At 57.9% G+C, this 18,252-nt stretch overlaps 9 protein-coding genes across 9 annotated transcripts in view; 5 read left to right on the forward strand and 4 right to left on the reverse strand.

Annotated features, from left to right (window-relative positions):
• Positions 1 to 1,898: 1,898 nt before the first annotated feature.
• On the reverse strand, positions 1,899 to 3,803 carry CHGG_10431 (uncharacterized protein; the record flags this gene model as incomplete). Its single annotated transcript, XM_001228357.1, has 4 exons — positions 1,899 to 1,945; positions 2,227 to 3,166; positions 3,245 to 3,663; positions 3,725 to 3,803. 4 exons carry the CDS (start codon positions 3,801 to 3,803, stop codon positions 1,899 to 1,901), a joined length of 1,485 nt encoding a protein of 494 aa, XP_001228358.1.
• A 695-nt stretch (positions 3,804 to 4,498) lies between these two features.
• On the forward strand, positions 4,499 to 4,805 carry CHGG_10432 (uncharacterized protein; the record flags this gene model as incomplete). Its single annotated transcript, XM_001228358.1, has 2 exons — positions 4,499 to 4,553; positions 4,657 to 4,805. The coding sequence occupies 2 exons, from the start codon at positions 4,499 to 4,501 to the stop codon at positions 4,803 to 4,805; spliced, it is 204 nt and encodes a 67-aa protein (XP_001228359.1).
• A 590-nt stretch (positions 4,806 to 5,395) lies between these two features.
• On the forward strand, positions 5,396 to 7,081 carry CHGG_10433 (uncharacterized protein; the record flags this gene model as incomplete). The annotated part of the gene is made up of 1 exon (XM_001228359.1): positions 5,396 to 7,081. The coding sequence occupies one exon, from the start codon at positions 5,396 to 5,398 to the stop codon at positions 7,079 to 7,081; it is 1,686 nt and encodes a 561-aa protein (XP_001228360.1).
• Positions 7,082 to 7,482: 401 nt separating this feature from the next.
• CHGG_10434 (uncharacterized protein) lies at positions 7,483 to 9,288 on the reverse strand (the record flags this gene model as incomplete). Its single annotated transcript, XM_001228360.1, has 3 exons — positions 7,483 to 8,628; positions 8,692 to 8,827; positions 8,882 to 9,288. 3 exons carry the CDS (start codon positions 9,286 to 9,288, stop codon positions 7,483 to 7,485), a joined length of 1,689 nt encoding a protein of 562 aa, XP_001228361.1.
• Positions 9,289 to 9,923: 635 nt separating this feature from the next.
• Positions 9,924 to 10,937, reverse strand: CHGG_10435 (uncharacterized protein; the record flags this gene model as incomplete). Its single annotated transcript, XM_001228361.1, has 1 exon — positions 9,924 to 10,937. One exon carries the CDS (start codon positions 10,935 to 10,937, stop codon positions 9,924 to 9,926), a length of 1,014 nt encoding a protein of 337 aa, XP_001228362.1.
• A 344-nt stretch (positions 10,938 to 11,281) lies between these two features.
• Positions 11,282 to 12,156, reverse strand: CHGG_10436 (uncharacterized protein; the record flags this gene model as incomplete). The annotated part of the gene is made up of 2 exons (XM_001228362.1): positions 11,282 to 11,812; positions 11,878 to 12,156. The coding sequence occupies 2 exons, from the start codon at positions 12,154 to 12,156 to the stop codon at positions 11,282 to 11,284; spliced, it is 810 nt and encodes a 269-aa protein (XP_001228363.1).
• Positions 12,157 to 12,587: 431 nt separating this feature from the next.
• CHGG_10437 (uncharacterized protein) lies at positions 12,588 to 14,617 on the forward strand (the record flags this gene model as incomplete). Its single annotated transcript, XM_001228363.1, has 3 exons — positions 12,588 to 12,726; positions 12,827 to 13,632; positions 13,682 to 14,617. 3 exons carry the CDS (start codon positions 12,588 to 12,590, stop codon positions 14,615 to 14,617), a joined length of 1,881 nt encoding a protein of 626 aa, XP_001228364.1.
• Positions 14,618 to 15,171: 554 nt separating this feature from the next.
• Positions 15,172 to 16,545, forward strand: CHGG_10438 (uncharacterized protein; the record flags this gene model as incomplete). Its single annotated transcript, XM_001228364.1, has 1 exon — positions 15,172 to 16,545. One exon carries the CDS (start codon positions 15,172 to 15,174, stop codon positions 16,543 to 16,545), a length of 1,374 nt encoding a protein of 457 aa, XP_001228365.1.
• A 950-nt stretch (positions 16,546 to 17,495) lies between these two features.
• Positions 17,496 to 18,252, forward strand: part of CHGG_10439 (uncharacterized protein) — a gene marked incomplete at both ends in the record, with an annotated part of 1,419 nt that continues 662 nt past the window's right edge. Inside the window, one exon of the mRNA XM_001228365.1 lies at positions 17,496 to 18,236. Coding sequence (XP_001228366.1) covers positions 17,496 to 18,236 — 741 coding nt within the window. The remainder of the gene's footprint in view (positions 18,237 to 18,252) is intronic.

Below are 18,252 nucleotides of genomic sequence, written 5' to 3' on the forward strand. Positions count from 1 at the left end.
TCGTGGCGTTGCTGCGGGCGGAGAAGGAGCGTGAGGAGAGGGCGTTGGAGCGTGAGTATGAGGGTCTGAGGCGGCTGGAGGGGAATGCTAGGGCGCAGGCGAGGGGGTGGAAGGAGAGGCGGGAGGGGGGCAGGGAACATGTCCTTGCTGGTGGGGTGGGGGTAAGGGGGAGGGAGGGGGAGGGGGGGTATTTGGATGGGGGGTTGGAGGTTGTTGCTGTGAAGGGGACGGCGAGAGAAGGGGGTGGGGTTTTTACGGTGCGTTTTCTCTTATCCTTCCCGGCGGTACCTATTCGAACGTGAAGAGTGGAATGTGTGCTAACGGCGTTGTAGGACCTGAAAGAGGAAGAACTGCTCGCGCTGTCACAGCAGATTGGTAGCCATATGGAGAGCATGAAGAGTAACCTGGGCCAGATCGAGGGAGTGCTCCCAGCCATTGCGAAGAGCAGGGCTGCGCTGCAGGGGACGCTGTGCGAGCACTTGGAGCCAGAGCAATATGAGCAGGTGCTGCTTGGGTAAAGGATGGGTTGGGGGATGCGGGAGACTTGGATGGGAATTGGGTGGGACTGCATTGTATGATGAGGATGAACCCCTGGTTCACGAACGGGTTTTGGGATGGGTATTGTATAGCATCGGTACTGGCATTGTTCGGTTTGCTTCAGGGGTTGACTTGCTCTGGGAGCGTTACTAAGACGCCCAGAGAGATAGCCGCGTTGTATGACTCGCTCGGATGGGCTTGTAGTGTAACAACCTAGGGATTTTTTACAGCGCTGAAGCCCTTTTCACTTATATGTATTCTTCCGTTTACTCTCCTTTTCCACTCCCTTCTTGTTGAGTTTGACATACCTCCGGGCCGTCTCGGGGCTGGTCCGTGCACACACTTCTCTTCAGCACAATCAATGCCCCTGCAGCTATATACACACACACACACACACACACACACACAATTTATTCCGCCCGGCGGGCCTAACCCGAAAGGGCATGTACAGTCGCTAGCGAAATCGGCTTACCGCTTTTCTCTTTCACATCTTTCTGGCGCACGGACCATTTATGCATCTAACCATCCACACCACCGTGTGCCCTCGCACGCGCTCGTGTACACGCTGTGTTACGATGATTGTAAGCCAACCGGGAACTGTTAGCCAACCTGGCACAGTAGAGACCGAAATCAGTGTCCAGATTTTCAAGGTTCAAAGATTGTCAGTCAGGCCAGTTTTGGAAGTGATTGTGACTCACACAGTGCGTGGCAGCCCACAGCGTAGAGTGACCAGTGAGCTGCAAAGCTGGCTGCAGCTGAAATGTCGCAAGCACAAAATGCATTAACTAGCCGTTTTAGGCCGTTGGACGTGCGAAGTTGTATACGAATCATAAAAATATGGTTATATACATACATAACCTTAGGTGAAGCGGACAACCCGATAGATATAGTATTGTGCACTTGCAGGGTCGGTGACAATATGTCACGGTTATGGTCGCATAACCAAGCGGGACCGCGCTGGGAGCGGCATCGGCCAATCAGGGACGGATCGTGAAGAGGAATTCACCATCCCAGAGTAACCAGTCAGAACAGGATCGGTAGATAGATAAGACGATCTAGGAGCATAGGTACTAAGGTACCTAGAGGCCGAGATAGTATATAGTCACTCGTTCTGGAGAGCTCTGGGTGTTCTCCAGTTAGCAATCACAACTACAGTTCGCTACAAGCTCGAGAGCCTACTGTTGAGCCAAGTCTTTGTTGTGCACCTTTTGGCTGCACCGAACCTAAGCACCCTTGAGAGAATACCTTCAACCGAAGCTGAACCCTAACAGGACGGGTCCAGAGACAGGTTCGTCACAGAATACCTTTTAAAAAAAAAGAAAAAGGAAAACCGGTATCTAGCTTGGTCTTGCGAGTCTCCATCACCTGCACGTCCAGCTTCTCGGCCTCCTCCCACCGGCCCTGGTTCCTGTATGTCGATGCCAGGTTGGCCATGCTCGTCAGCGTGGAAGGGTGGTCGGCCCCGAGCTTGGTCTTGCTCGTCTCCATCACCTGCACGTCCAGCTTCTCGGCCTCCTCCCACCGGCCCTGGTTCCAAAATGTCGATGCCAGGTTGGCCATGCTCGTCAGCGTGGAAGGGTGGTCGGCCCCGAGCTTGGTCTTGCGAGTCTCCATCACCTGCACAAACAGCTTCTCGGCCTCCTCCCCACTGGCCGCGGTCCATTTGGACCAGAGCAAATAGTGACATACTTGCAAGAGTCGCCATATTCTCTGCACCCAACTTTTTCTTGCGAACATTTCTCGCCTTGCCTAGCATCTGCTCTGCAACTTCATATCTCCCTTGCGACCATGCATACCATCCCCCGTTATGCAAAAGTGTCGCCCATATTTCGACTGTCTCTTCGCTGGGTTGGTAACCAAGGGCCACTTGAACGTGCGCGAAGAGACTCCAGCACTTCACCCAGTTCTCGTACTCCCCTGTCGGGAATGACGCTGCCATTTGCTCGATGAACTGCTGCTTGAACGTCTCCTGCTGCCGAAACGTTTCCAGCCACTTCCTCATCGACAGCTGCACGAGCCCATGCATCTCAAACTGGTCCCCCGCCTCATTCACGACGATAAGATCGTAGTCCCGTAATATTGCCACATCGTCTTCGAACCGACCGTCCATCTCGTCATCGCTGCTGTCGGATCCTGAGTCTTCTGCATCTTCGGAACCACTTGCTCGAGTTGCGGTTTTGGTCTGCTTAGAGGACTTGAGGAGCGACTCCGGAATGCCTTGTCGATCAAAGAAGCTCATAAGCGAAAGGAGATCCGCCGCAGAAGGCCGCTCGGACCGAATATGGTCAAAAGATATCTGCCATGTCGTGAGAATCGCGTTCGACGCGCCTCCATCCCGACGTAGGTCTCCAGCATCATGCTCTAAAAGCCTGCTCCTTTTGCGCTCAGACTCCTGGCACTCAGAAAGGTACTTCTCGAGAGAGCTTCGCGGTGCCCTTGCCTGTATGTAGGCGGCAGCCTGGCTGATGGCTAGCGGAATAAAGTCGAGCGCGCGTACAAGCTTGGCTGCCGCATCGGTATTCAGGATTGATCCCAGCTTCCTCTCCAGGAGCGTTAGGGCGTCCATCTGCACCATCGGTCCGACCTCGATGATGTTTTGGCGGCGTCCGGTCAGCCTGGAAGCCAGGTCCTTATTGCGTGTTGTGATGATGATCGACCCGTTTCGACTCTGTGGTAGGAAGTTTGCAAATGGTTTCCTGTTGCATACGTTGTCGCTACTGTAGAATACATTGCGGTCGTCAGCGCTATCAAGGATTATGATCCATCTGCCGTTCCGCTCGTTGGACAGCCAGCCGTAGACAAGCTGTGGGATATCGGCCCCGGGCTGGTTTCGGCCTGCTAGCTTGACGTTGTCGGCAATCTTTCTGAAACCCTCTTCGACACGCGCCTGCGTGCCGGCGTGGACCCAAAATACCCATCTGTCAAGATGCCCCGCGGCGATCCGATGCGCATATTCAATGGCCAACTGCGATTTGCCGACACCGCCCAGGCCCACGAGGGCCACACGGCCGGCCAGCTCGGAACAGCGCTCGTCGATTTGATCGAGAATGTCTCCACGGTTGACGAAATCGGGGTCGCGGGAGAAGGGGATGGTCGCGAAGGGAATCGGCGGCGTTTCCCGTCTTTCTGAGATCTGAACATTAGTGGGGCATCCCATCGGCTCTGCACGGTGCCACGGTAATCTTACCCGGCGGGGGGAACTCGATCGACCCATAATTGTACCCTACCTGGAGACCATGGTGGTTGGACCCGAAAGACGCAGACATTTGTGCTATCGTTGGCGATCGAGTCGATTGATTGTCTATATACAGATTACAGTTACAGTACTGTAGAACAGTCAGCTGTTGGTATGATGTTTCGCTGTCAGAGTGGTTTTGCGGCTGAACTTCTTCAGTCTCAGCTGCCCTCCAGCCACAGCCAGTGTGGCGTAGCGTAGCTAACGACCCAGACACCGACGACCACACAGCGTCAGATCACCGCCGCATATATATGGCTCCGCAAAACTACTTATATGACTCTCGGGTTGTCCTCTTTTAGCCAACGCTATGTATATAATCACATTCTTAGTTATCCCTAAGCGCCCAGGTCGGTCACGCGTTTCCTGTTTTGTTGGCGCCGAAAATGGCTAGTGGATATTGTGCCGCCATGTCTCAGCTGCGGCCATTTTCGCAGCGCGCTGGTCGCCCGACAAAGTTGGTTGCCGGCGCACCGTGTGGGCCTTAGCTCCCCTGGCACTGTCCGTGCGGACAACCTCTCAACATTGAATATCTGGACACTGAATTCGGTCTCTCCTGCCCTCCGTATCGCATGGGCAAAGCGGGCACCGCCCACGTCCTTACCTGACAAAGTGGGCAGACATTCCAAGAGAGTCGATATAGCGTTACCTGGGAAGCACACTCGACTATTATACGACCACCTGTCCCAAAGCGAGGCCAGCGTGCTTGCCCAGCTTAGAACAGGCATGGCCAAGCTCAACACATACCTGCATCGCATCAAAGCAGCACCGTCAGATCAGTGTACGTGTGGACAAGCCAGAGAGACAGTGGACCACTTCCTCTTCCGATGCAAGCAATGGGATCAACACCGTAGGGAGATGCTGCAATGTACGGATGTCCACAGGGGGGAACCTCTCCTTCTACCTGGGAGGAAAGTCGCCCTCGGATGACAAGGACTGGTCCCCCAACATGCGGGCGGTGCGGGCGACGATACGTTTTGCCATTGCCACAGGTCGTCTGAGGACTGAACAACAACAGAATGAAGCAAACTAACCTCACCATCCTAAACCCCGACTAACACCCCCCTTCATCTCGTGTCACATGGAGTAAGCGCGCTTCAGCCGCCGAAGATAGGACGTTGGACACTTGGAGACTAGCCTTCAAGCCAGCTTACTATTCGTACTACTAACCCACGAGCATCCGCAGCAGAGAGGGCAAAATTGTAAGGAGATAAGCCAGAAAAGGAGGATGTACGGGCTTCATGAGACCAGGATCCATTTTAGGATATGTATTAGTAGATTGCATGATAGTTGCCCTTTCGGGTTAGGCCCGCCGGGCGGAATAAATTTTGTGTGTGTGTGTGTGTGGAGGGTACGTACCTTTCAAACTTCAATTGGGGAGGCGAAAATTGACTGTTTCAACCATTTTCACTGCTGTTCCCCCACTGCCCTGCAGTTAAAGGAGAACTCAAATTTTGGTGGATTTCAGATGTGATTTGATGTCAGAGCTGGCATCTATCTATTTATATCTGAATGCAACGACTCAACGCTATCAGAGTTTTTTCGAGACCTTCATCCACTTTTACATCTCTTGTCCGCAGCCAATTATTCACGACTGGATTCGGGTTACGAAGCAAATTCACTATGGCTACTGGTCAAACCACAATAGACGTTGGCGCAACGCCACAGGCCCCTCACACCACCGGCCAGAAACAACACGGCAAGCGGCCATTCCAGGGGAACCATCACCGCAAGGGGGCGAAGCACAGGAGGAAGCAGCAGAAGGCCGTCCAGGAGGGATCGCACGAGGAAGTGCTTCTGGCAGATGTGCAGGCGTTGTTGGCTTCCCAGAAAATATCTGATGGGGTTGAGAATGGGACCGAGAATGGTGACGCCGCCGAGGAGGTGCCTTTGCCGGCGCAGGGCAGCGAGATCGAAGTTGAGGTTGTTGAGCTGTCGTCAACAGGGGAAGGGCTAGCAAAGCAAAAGGGGTCAGATCACATCTACGCCGTGTCGTTCTCTGTTCCCGGAGACACGGTAAAGGTCAAGGTGTACCGCCACAATCACGACGAAGGGTACTCAGCCGCCGACTTCATCTCGGTCGTCAAGCCGTCCGCTCTGCGTGACGACAGCCGGATCAAGTGCCAATATTTTGCCACGTGCTCCGGGTGTCAGTTCCAGATGCTCGATTATGATGAACAGCTCAAGATCAAGAAGAACATCGTCGTCAAAGCGTACCGGAACTTCTCCCAACTGTCGCCCGAGCTAATCCCAGAGGTGCTCGACACCATTGGCAGCCCGCTACAGTACGGCTACCGCACCAAGTTGACGCCTCACTTTGACGGCCCCCCAGGTAACTCCAGGCGAGGGCCCAAGAAAAGCCACGAGTCAATGCCGCCCATCGGCTTTACACCGAAGGCCACGCGCAAGGTGCTGGACATCGAGGACTGCCCCATCGCCACCGAGGCTGTGCGCAAGGGCATCACAGACGAGCGCGCCCGCATGGCCGTCGAGTATGGCAACTACACCAAGGGCGCAACCATCCTCCTCCGCGAGAGCACCAAGCGTGTGCCCAAGGCCTCCCCCACAGACACCATCGAGGTGCCGGAAGGGACGCCTGCCACCGCGCTGCGCGTCGAAAGCGACACGCACACCGACTTCAAGACGTGCATCACGGACCAAAACGCCACCTCAACCGAGTACATCGACGACTTCGTCTTCACCAACCCCGCGGGCTCCTTCTTCCAAAACAACAACTCCATCCTGCCACCCTTCACAGCCTACATCCGCGAGCATATCCTCCCCCCCACCACCACCACCACCACAAAACCCATCAAATACCTCATCGATGCCTACTCCGGCTCCGGGCTCTTCACCATCACGCAATCCGCCCTCTTCCCCGGCGGCAGCATCGGGATCGACATCGCGGACAAGTCCATCACCTACGCGCGGCGCAACGCGTCGCTCAACGGGCTCGCCGAGACGCAGTGCCGGTTCATCGCGGCCGACGCACCCCAGCTCTTCCAGAGCGTGAGCGCGTACGACCCGGACGAGACGGTGGTGGTGCTGGACCCGCCGCGCAAGGGCTGCGACGCCAGCTTCCTGCGCCAGCTGCTGCGGTTCGCGCCGCGGCGGGTGGTGTATGTGAGCTGTAATGTGCATACGCAGGCGCGGGATGTGGGGGTGTTGGTGAGGGGCGCGGTGGAGGGGGATAAGGAGGCCGGTGAGGGGGGGGCGAGGTACGAGATTGAGAGTATTCAGGAGTTTGATTTCTTCCCGCAGACGGGGCATGTTGAGGGCGTGGCTGTTTTGAATAGGGTTGATGCGTAGGGCGGTTGACGAGGGGGTTGTAATTACCTAGAGATCATAGACAGGCCTTTTTCGGGAGGTTATAAACAACCTACCTCCAGACAAGTGTGAAAGGATTGTGCTCTGAGAACGACCTGCTACCCAAACCCATGCAGACCAAACACCTGCTCCTAACCCTGATGATAGGAAAGGGGTATCCATGTTCTATTTGAAGGAACGCAGGAAAAGAAACCAGAATCAACCACATCACGCCTTCTTCGCCTTCTCCTTCTTCGCCTTCTCCTTCTTCGCCTTCTCCTTCTTCGCCCTCGCCGCCACCAGCTTCTCCATCTGCTTCGTCCAGCGCTTGGCAAACTCCTCCTCGGTGAACCTCTTGGCCGACTGCCTCGCCCGCTGACGAACAGCATACGGATCCGGCAGGCTCAAAGCCTTCTCGAACCCGTCCGCGAACTCGGCCGTAGTCGTCGCATGGAAACCTGATCAACAACGTTAGCAACGAACTCCCCCTTCCATCGCAAACAAAGACACCGCAAAAACTTACCAGTCGGCTCCCCTTCCACATCCACCACAATATCCAGCTTCGGCCCACCACTATCATGCACCACGGCCACCAGCCCCGCCGCCTGGTACTCCACGACGCCAATCCCAAAGTGCTCATTCCACATGCCATTCACCCCGACCGACGCGCGGCGCAGCCAGTCCAAAATCTCGGGCCACGAGGCATCCAGATGGAACTCGACCCGGTCGCGGACCTGCAGTTCGTTGGCGAGCAGGCGTAGCTGGTAGACGCGCTTGGAGTCCTGGTCGTCGCGCACGCTGCCGACCAGCACCAGGCGGGCGCCGCGCGCCGCCGCCGCCGCGCTGCCCGACTTGAGAAAGTCGGCGAACGCCTGCAGGATCAGCGTGTGGTTCTTCTCGGGCCGGAACTGCGCGATGTATAGTAGCACTTTCTCGCGCTGCGCTTCGCTCGCCCGGCTGACCTCGACCTCGTGCTCTAGCTCGCGCACGGCCACGGGCGGGTATACGACGGCGATGTCCGTGTCGGTGGTGGTGGTGGCGGCAGCGGCGGCCTGTTTTTTGGCGCGCAGAGGGCCCCACAGCTGCTTGATGTGCCCTTGGGTCCAGGTCGAGTTGGTCATGACGACGTCGGCGGAGGCGCCTACGCGGGAGTAGACGCGCGCGAAGGTTTGCCAGTACATCATCTTCAGCGCGCCGCGTATCCCGACCCCTTGCCCCGCGTTGACGCCCTGCGGCGCGGCGCCGCCTGCTCTCGCCGGGTTGAGCGAGTCGAGCATGTCGGTGGAGATGGTCGGGTAGTGGACGTAGGCGCCCGTGGGTACGGCGCTGCCGAAGAGAAACTTGGATAGCCCCAGCGCGAAGGCGTAGCCCATCGTGTCAACGAAGATGTCGGGTACCAGCAGCGAGAAGGCGTCCCAGGCGAGAATGATCGAGCCGAAGGATTGGCCGGCGAGGGTGAAGCGCGGCCAGGTGGAGGCGAGGACCCAATGGCGGGTTGAGAGGTAGAGGAAGTTAACGGTGGGAGGGTGGAGGTGGATGTTGAAGCGGTTCTGTTGTGCACGGGTTAGCTGGATGCCGTATGGAGGGTGGGTATGTTGTGTTGGTGGGCTTACCTTTACGCGGGCAAGGATGTCGTCCTTGGATACGCCGTGGTCGCCGGTGTATACGATACACTTGGCTTTGGGCCAACGCTTCTGTGTTGCTCGAATGGCGGCCCAGAGGACCCTCTCTCCGCCGCCCCCGGCATTGCTTGTCCGGTCAGAACCTCCTGCCGGAGAATAGCGAAATAGCTCCCTCACTCACCAGAACGGATGAAAGAAGCCCACAATGCCATCCCAGTCGTCATCGCCGCTACCCTTATCGCCGTTCTTAGACGTCCCGGTTGTGTGGGCGTCCACCTTCTCCCATTCACCGTCCTCCCCGTTTTCACCGCTCGTGCTGGTGTTGTTCTTCCTACTCTCGCGGTATTCCTTTTCGTCCGATTCGACAAGTTCGAGAATATGACATCGGCGCCCCTCGGTCTTTTTGCGCAGGTACCAGCCGAGGAAGGAGCCGGCTGTCCGCCACAGCAGGGGATAAAGGAAGCGTGCGAGCGGAATGAAGATCAGCGCCTGGAGTACGCAGTAGTAGAAGAATTTGCTGTCCATGGAGAAAAGGCGTGTCGGAGGTGAGCAGGTTGCAGCGCTGTCCCCGGCGCAGGTGTCGGCCATGGGCGAGTGATTAGGTAGCTTCGAAAGAGAGAAGCGTCGGGTCGGTCGGTCGGTCGTTCGTTAAAGGGGGTTTCGATGGCGTCTTCGTAGCGGGAGCTGTATTCAAGGGGTTGTTATAGAAACTAGTAGGAACGAATAGTAACGAGGGACTGTGGCCCATTCCCGGACTCGAATAAAAAAAAGAAAAGGTCGATTACAAGTTAGTTACGGTATCGTGTTGGACAGCTGGTCAAAGTCATAGGACGGTTCACGGCCCCACGTCGCTTGTCTGCAGGAGCTCCAGCATGACCCACTCCCCACGTGGTCCTGGAGCGAGGTGCGTTTGCCAAGCCAGAGCTCGATTCTGGGCGTCGAACCACAGTGGTGCATTGATTTGGGAATTTGGAGATGTGGAGGAGCTCAGAAGTTGTTCATCATTTTCAAAACTCACTCATATAGACGGCGCCAATGAGTCGACACCAACCCATTCGACTCAAACAATGGCAACCTCAACCATGAGGGCAGTAACCCGGCTTCGGGCTAACCCCGCCCGCCTCCCTCTTCACATCTCAACACCCTTCTCAATATCTCGCCGAAGCTACTCCTCCCTCCTCCAACCCCTCGCTCTCACCCACACCAAAACGAAGCCATCCCCATCAAAGCGGCCAACCCTCTCCCCCCCCCAGCACTACAACGATTAAGAAGGACCCCGGGTGGAGGACTTGGAGGACAAAGGGGGTCCACTTGATTGTTCCAATTTTAGGCTCACCCTCCTCTGGGCCTCCCAAACCGCGCTCACCACCATCCACGCCACGACCGGCACACCCTGGTATGTCACCATCCCGCTCTTCGCCCTGGCCCTCGGCCTGTTCACGCGCATCCCCACGACCATCTACGCGCGGCGCGTCATCGCGCGGCGCGCCGAGCTCTACCCGCTGGGGATGGCGTCGCTGGCGCGCGCGCAGGTCGAGAACCGGGAGCAGATTCTGGCTGCTGTGGGGGAGCAGCAGAACCTGGGGAGGAAGCCCGCGGGGGAAGAAGACGCAGAGTTTGCAGAGTCTGGTGAACAAGGCGACGCAGGCGGAGGCGAGGGCGAGGGGGAGACGGTGGGGCGTGCAGGCGTGGAAGGATTGGGCGCCGGCGTTGGTGGTGTTTCTCGTTTTGGGTGGCGGGGATTGAGGGGTTGAGGAGGATGTGTGGTGGGCCGAGGGGGTTGTTGGGGACGTTGCTTTATGGGGCGGAGGGGGCGAAGAAGGGTTGCGGAGGGTGCTGCTGTTGGGGGGTTGGAGGGACAGGTCCCCGGGTTCGGAGCCCGTTTTCGTTCCCGAGGAGACGGGGCTGGTTGGGAATCCGGAGTTGGTTGAGCCGGCTACGGGACAGGAAGGGGTGTGGGACCCGATGACGACGTATGTGGCAGAGCCATCTATGGCCACGGAGGGCTGTCTATGGTTCCCCGATCTGACCATCGCCGACCCGCTCCACATCTTGCCGTTCGCTCTCTCGGCCATCCTCGTCGCGAACGTGGTGCCCAAGACGCAACTCGCGTGGAGGCAGTTGTTGGGTCTAGACCCCCCGCCGGAAACCTGGACCGGCAGTGCAAAGTGGCGCCTGCGGATCCAGAGGGCGCTGCTTGTGGTGGGCGTGGCCGTCGGGCCCCTCACTATCAACATGCCGGCCGCGCTCCATCTCTACTGGATCGCCTCGGCGTCACTGACCCGGGTGCAAACCTTAATCATCGCGAAATTAATACCGATGCCCAAGCCCGTCCGGTCAGCCAAGAGGGAGGGGTTACTCTTCGTTATGCCGCCGCGGCGTGACACGACAAAGCAGGACGAACAAAAACATTTATTGGGACTGTACAAATAGAACGACAGGCATAGCCCAAGAGGCCGACTCCAAACGCCTTCATGTGGGACAATAAAATGATCCCAATTACACCGCCCGCTTCCCATCCGCTCATCTAGGAAAAAAAGAAAGAAAAAATACCATCCCAGGAGACATTAACCAGCCGCCATCACCCTAGAAACACGGCCAGCAAGATGATGGTCAGAATGACCGACAAAATAACCAGCAAGCAACACGCCTTGCTGCGCGCATTCTTCTGATACCTCGCGGCGCTGCGCAGCTCGCGGTCGCCCCCCTGGGTGTCGTCGCGCACGGTCTCGACGTTGCGCTCGATGGTGTCGAGCACCTCGCCCTGCTCGGTCACGATCTGCGCCACCTGCTGGAACAGCACGTTCAGGTCGCCCACGCCCTGCTCGATGTTACGAATCTCCTCCTCGCGCTCGATGATCAGCGCCTCCTGGAAGTCCACCTCGTCCTGCGGCGCCAGCCGCGTCAGTTCCTGCTGCTGGAGGAGCTGCGGGCTCGAGGGGCCGCCGCCACCCGCCCCGCCGCCCGACTCGTCTTCGTGGTCGACTGCTGCGCGCGCGGCGGAGACGGAGGCTTTTTGTTTCTCCAGGGCTTGGCGTTGGAGGGATTGGAATTCGGAGAGGGAGGATTGGAACTCGCGCGAGAGCTTTTGTTGCATGTATTTTTGTGTTGGCTGTGGGCGCACGTTAGCCAGGGGTAAAACGGCGAATGTATGATTTAAATAGAGAGGGGACATACTGTGACATCCTCCCACGCCTGAACCTTCTTAACTCCCTCGCCGACGTCCTTGAACGTACTGCGCGACTCCTCGATCAACTCATGCACCCGCTCCCGCACCCGCGGGGTGTCGCGCCGTGTCCCTAGGTGCCCGACCTCCCCACTTAGTCGCTGGTTATTACCATTGAGTTTGAATAACTTGTTCATCAGGTCCTGCGAGAGGCGCTGGAAATCGGGGTCGTCGGTATAGCCGGAACTGCCGCGCCCCGCCTCGAGCGACGAGAGCTGATCGAACGACATGGCGGCTGTGGTGCAGTCTTGGTTGGGGAGTTTGAAGCGATCGGATTTCGCAGTAAAATAGCGAAAATGGATAGCGAGCGATGCGACGGGGCGGCGATTGCTTTTAGTTGTGATTTGGTTGTGAAACGAGGCTTCTTGGTCAGTGTTGCGAGGTTGGTCGCCTGGGCCGTCTGGGGCCGCCTGGAGTCCTGTTCCTGTGACAGTACGCCCCACATCGACGTAATGGGGCATCAGACCAATCAGAAAGCTTTCTTTGAGTGGGACGGCGAGACCCCGGACCCTGCTAGGTGCTGCGCGTCTCCCATTGCAACAACTGCTGGGTCTCGCCTGGTGGGCTCCAAAGACAGCTTTTTTATTTACAAACCGACTTCCACTGGCAGTTGTCATCCACCACCGCCAACCAGCAAACGACCCGACAATGCGCAGCGAGGATGGCGCCAGCAACAGTCAGGAGATCTCCCTATAAGGATTTCCTACAACCCGCGTTGCAGCGGCGCTTTGCGACAGCGAGCTTGTGCGTGTTGGCCATCGCATACCTCCAGGCCCTGTTCTTGGCGAGTTGGAGCTCCTGTACGTTCAGCTCTCTTCCTCTTCTCCTACCTCCCGTTTGCTCAAGACGGTTCCGATTTCTAACTTTAGACCGCAGGGTTCTGGTCTTGGTTCCCCCTAGGTCCTACCGGTTTCCGCGCCGTCTCCCTCTTCTTCTGCGGTATCATCGTCATCATCCTCCGAATCTCCCAATACCACCCTGGGCTACGCACATCCGACTCGGGCGTCCACACCTTCTTCCGTTATGCGCCCAGGCTAGAAACTGCCGAAACAATCCTCACATATACCCTGTCTGCGTTCATCTTCGGATTCATCTACCTCTGGTCGCTGTCGGACGCGTCGGGGCTCGAGTTCGTCACCTACTTCACCGCCGACCGAGCAAGGCTGAACGAGAAGCCACTCTTCCTGATCTCCCACTTGGTGCTCCTCGGTGTTTATCAGGCACTGCAACACCTCTTTAGGGATGTCGACCGGTTGTCTCTTGGGGTGGCGAGACCACAGAATGGGGACGGCAAGTCGGAGGAAGGGGACGTGTCCCACCAGGTGCGCCGGTTCAGAGACCAGCTCCCTGCGATGCTGGTATACACGCTCAATCACTCCATTATCGGCATGATCGTCAGCTGCGTCCTCTACCCGTTGACGGTGCGCGGCACGATCTGGAAGACCACCCTGGTTTTCCTGCGGCCCATCTACAGCCTACCCCGGAGTAACATGCTCCCTTCTTCGCTCCCCTACGCCGTCCCTGCCATGTTTCGTTGCTTTCTCGTGGGCCTGGTTCTCATGTTTGCCTGGACTGCCGCCAATACGGCTTTCTCGCTCTTTCTGGTTAAGCACCCGCTGAAGAATGGGAGGCCGTTGACGTCGGACTCGAAGGACCCGAACGGCAGTCTCCTTAATGGGTTGAAGAATAAGAAACTTTCCATCAAGGTGTGTTAGAACCATATTGTTTTCTGTTTTTGACTGACTGACAGTTTAGTGCTTCGCCATGTGGGAGCTGGCCTTCATTGCCCGCGACTTTTCCGACCGTCGCAAGTCCATTTACGAAGACATCGAGCGGAAGGACGGGCCCATGTGGTCACAGGTCTACAAAATCTGCATCGACACCATCAAGGCCATGGAAACCAGCATGGACGCATACACCGCCCCGCCTGCACCCCCCACCAGCACCGACGCAACTCCTGAACAACTACAGCAGCAACAACAAAAAGCCCGGACTACCGAACCCCCCCGGGATGAAGAAATCTTCCAGCCTATTCCCCAGCGCAAGGGGCTCCGCAGCCAGGTCGAAAAGGCCGTCAACCAAGCGACCTTGTCACCGGGGCAAGGCTCGCAGCTCTCCCCCACGGCGAAGCGGATGGTCGAGTCCGCCAAGCAGCAGCTCCTCAAGGCCCAGAAAGAAGCCACTGGGACCGAGGATACACAAGGCCTCTTCAAGGACGCCGCCCTCCGCGTGCTGGGCTCGCCCGCCGGGTGGCCTTTCCGCCAGCAGTACCGCCGGCGCCTCGCCAACGCCGTGTTTGGGTCGCCCTACGGCGAACCGAGCCTGTACGTCAACACAGCGTACGCGCTGTCCGGCCTCGCTGTGCATTCGCTCCGCGAGGACAAGTACGGCCACGTGCAGCGGGACGTTGCCACCATCATACGGACCCTGACGACCGTCACCAAAAAGCTGGAAGGGTTTAGCAATTCTCTAGCGGACCACTGGACCGACGTCGGTGGGGAGAGGTCATGCCCCGAGGTGGAGGAGGTGTTGGCCGCGCTGCGGGATGCGCTGGAGAGGCTGGTCAACGCATTTGGGCCGTACGCGAGGGATTTGAGGTTGAGTCTGGCCGATATGAGGCAGGCGAGGGAGGCGGCCGGGATGGTGGGGACGGATGGGGAGATGAGGGAGGTTGCAAGGGGTACAAGCTGATTGTTTTAACAAAAGGGTGTGTATGGTGCGGTGTACCAATAGACGGGTCGGGGAACTGGGAATATGGCTGGTGTAGTATTAACATCTGGCAATGGATAACGATTCTCTGTTTGCGATGTGATGTGTATTGGTTAACTGTGTTTCTTTTCTTTTATGCGCTACCTCCCCTGCCAACTCCAATTTGCCTACAAGACTTCGTATAGTTATTCGTACTTTGTAAACAATGAAAAAGGGATGAATGTGACAGGGAGTGACATGCATAACCCTAACCCCTTTATCTCTTGGCGTCCCAAGTCCCAAGATAATTATCGCGACGCCGCTTTCAATCTCGTATCCTCTTCCCTTCTCCACCAGCTCACTCCCGAAAGCCCACGCGGCAATGCCGCATGATTGAACCAAGGCATCTGCAGCTTCCTCTCCAATGTCCAACCCGAGTTTGGCGCAGCCATGACCAGCATCAGTCCCCAACCGCGCACGACTCGCGTATCAGCGCATCGTGAACCTCGGATCTTGAGAGGAGCACGACCAAACCATAAACCATGACTTCGACCACCATGTCGGCCGCCTCCCTCCTCTTCCTCATCGTCTACAACTTCTTTTATTACTTTCTATACCTCGTCCTACTCGCCTTCCTCGTCGTCACCCCCATCGATCTTATCCAGCAGGGCGTCCAACGCCATCGAAACTACGACATCCTCGTCGTCCTCGTCTGCTACGTCGTGACCATTCTCGTCGTTGCCTTTATCTACGCCTCCCGCCTCTACATCAGCCGTTCCGTGCTTGCATCCATACCGAAGGGATGGGTCCCCATAGAGAAGGGCGACGTCCCGCCTGACGTGCGCCAGATGATCGTCGAGGGGCTCGCCAGGAGTGCCGCGATCGCATTTGACGCCAGGCCGCGGGTACCGCTGGTGGTGCTCGGATCGGGGCCCGCTTCTAGTGATAGGGGGAATAGGCAGGCTTCTTCCAATTCCGCCGCGCCTGGGCCGTCAATTGCGGAATCCAAGAAGAGCGCCGCATCTAGGGCGCCCGCGGCACACAGGGATGCAAAAGCCACCGGGCCCTCACAACCCAAGCCGGTCTGGGGCGATATCGAACACCCAGGCTGGGGATCGCCCATGTCGCACGACCTGCCTAACCTGCAGTACGACACAGTCGTCACGGAGCTGCCCAACCTGATTGAGGCGAAGGCTATCACACTCGCCCCCCCTGACCCGGAATCCCACTCGGACCCCCCGGCGCTGGACCCAGATGCGATCGCCCTTCTCCAGAGGCCGGAGTTTATGGGGTTACGCGAATATCTAACGTACCTCACCGAATTGGCTGTCCTTGCGCCGCTGCCCCTGACTGGCGAGTTTATAGAGAAATACGAAGCCGCCCGCTACTCTGGCCGCCCCTTGTCCAACGAGCGGTTCCGCAGCCTGATGCACCTCTTTTCCGAGGTCCTGCGTCACATGCACCCTCTCAGCCCCGCCGCGCTGGCGAGCTACGAAGACGACGGGTCGTCCGGGCCCGCCCCCTCGGAAAGCGACATCGACAACGATGCGCCTCGCGGGACCAGTCCGTCGAGCGCAGGGACTACCCGGGGGATGTTCATGATGTCCGGCGCCAAAGATGGTGGCGGCCTAGATCGCCGGTCGAGCTCTAGCACGGACGGCTCGGGACGCCGCCGGCCGGGCCTCGGGCTGCGCAACTCGTCGGCCAATACCTGGCAGTTCCGCACCGCTCCCACGACGCCCAAGAGTCGGCATACCGGCTTTTCGAGAAAGTCTAGCTCGGAGAGCTTCGCGCACACAAGGCACGCGTACCCGGTCAGCCAGTCGTCCGGCTCGAGCTCGCGCAGCTCGCGGTCCGGGGGAAGCGGCTCGGTCATTCGCTTGGCTAGCGCGGAAGACGCGACGGATCTTCCTTATGTTTTGACGTATTGAGCCGGATCACCGCTGCCATTTTACTTGGGTTGCTTGGGGTGGCAAAAGGGTGCGGGGTACAGGAAAGGGTTGGAAAAGCGTTTTGATTGTTATTGTCTAGTATCTAATGCTAATTCTGTCAGAGCCTCGCTCGGTGTACAACCAATGTCGCAAGTGCCGTCTCCTCACTAGCCTCCCTTAACGGTTAACCCACTTCAACGTTGATCTACGTTGGAGGCGTGTGTGAAACGAACATGCCTGTCAGGCGCTGATCCCGAATCCTTTCTGGCAAAGGTTGGAGAGGCAGACTGCCAACAAATATGGGACAGAAGGCTGGAGGATGCTACCTGTCATATCCGTTGCTTGGCCGGTGACATCATCGCCACCCACTCTCAACTTGAACGCCCGTTCATCCCATGGCATCCCATGGCATCCACGTCAGCCCCTGGGCCCTGAAATAAATGCATTTAGAGCGAGGCTCTTTTGCGATTAACCTTGCCCCGGCCAATCCCCAACGAACTAACTTGATCTTCTTCACCAACAACGTGGCGAGTGGACCTAAAACAAACCAAACCCAAACCTTTCTTTCACAAATCCCTTCCAGAGCCTCGTTTTCGCGAATCTGATATATCACTTCAAGGCGTCAACTTGAGCCGAGTGTGAGTGCGCACAGCATTACTCTCGCCGCCTTGAAAACCGTGATTCCTGAGCCTTATCGTGTCGCCTCTTCACAGAACGAGGCAACTTACACAACAGTTGCGTTGTGCATCCTCTCAAGAATTGATCCGACGTTTCTCAGAGTCGGCAGCTCCTGTCGCCACACACAGCCTCGTTCATAGAGCACAAGGAAGTGAGAGGCCAGAGGTACCTACCGGATCTTATATCAACCATCTCAGCAGCCATCACACCTTCACACCTTCTCATCTCACATCAACACAAACAACACCACCACCACCACCAAACCGCCCACCATGCCACGCTTCCACACCGATTCCGATTCCGACGACTACGTCCCCCGCCACCACCAGCGCTCTCCCCGCCGGCGCTCACCCACCCCCGGCCCCCCAGTCGACGACCGCCACCCGCGCTTCGAATTCGAGCCCCACACTCCCTTCTACCCCCCCGTAGCCTCCGGTGCCGCCGGCCCCGGTCCACGCCGTTCCCGCTCCCGCTCCCGCTCCCGCTCAGCCGGACCCCCCGACACCTACGCCGACACCTACCCCGCCACCACCATGCCCGCCGACTCCACCATCCTCGCCCACCGCCGCCGCGCCCGCGACCGGGACCGCGAGCGAGCCCGCACCCACCGCTCCCGCTCCTCCTCCACCTCCTCCGTCGACTTCTCCTACCCCACCGACTCCGACTACGACTCCCTCCGCCCCCACAACCGCCGAAACCATGACCACCACCACCGCGACCACCACCGACGGAGCAACTCCCATTCCAACTCCCACTCCCCCCTCCACAAAGCGCACTCCCTCCTCTCCTCCACCTTCACCCCCTCCACCTCAGGCCTAGGCGTCGGCGTGCTAGGCGCCATCGTAGGCGGCCTGGCGGCGCGCGAGGCAAGCGAGGCGGTGGCGGCGGGGCGGGAGGAGCATGCCCACTCCCATTCTCATTCTAATCATCATGGTCATGGGGGGTATGGGCATGGGGGGAGGCATCATCATCATGAGCGGCGACGGAGTGGGGATGTGGTAGTGGGGGGAAGCGTAAGCATTTGATTTC

The sequence above is a fragment of the Chaetomium globosum genome, genomic scaffold, assembly GCF_000143365.1.
Source record: "Chaetomium globosum CBS 148.51 scaffold_7 genomic scaffold, whole genome shotgun sequence".
NCBI classification, from domain to species: domain Eukaryota; kingdom Fungi; phylum Ascomycota; class Sordariomycetes; order Sordariales; family Chaetomiaceae; genus Chaetomium; species Chaetomium globosum.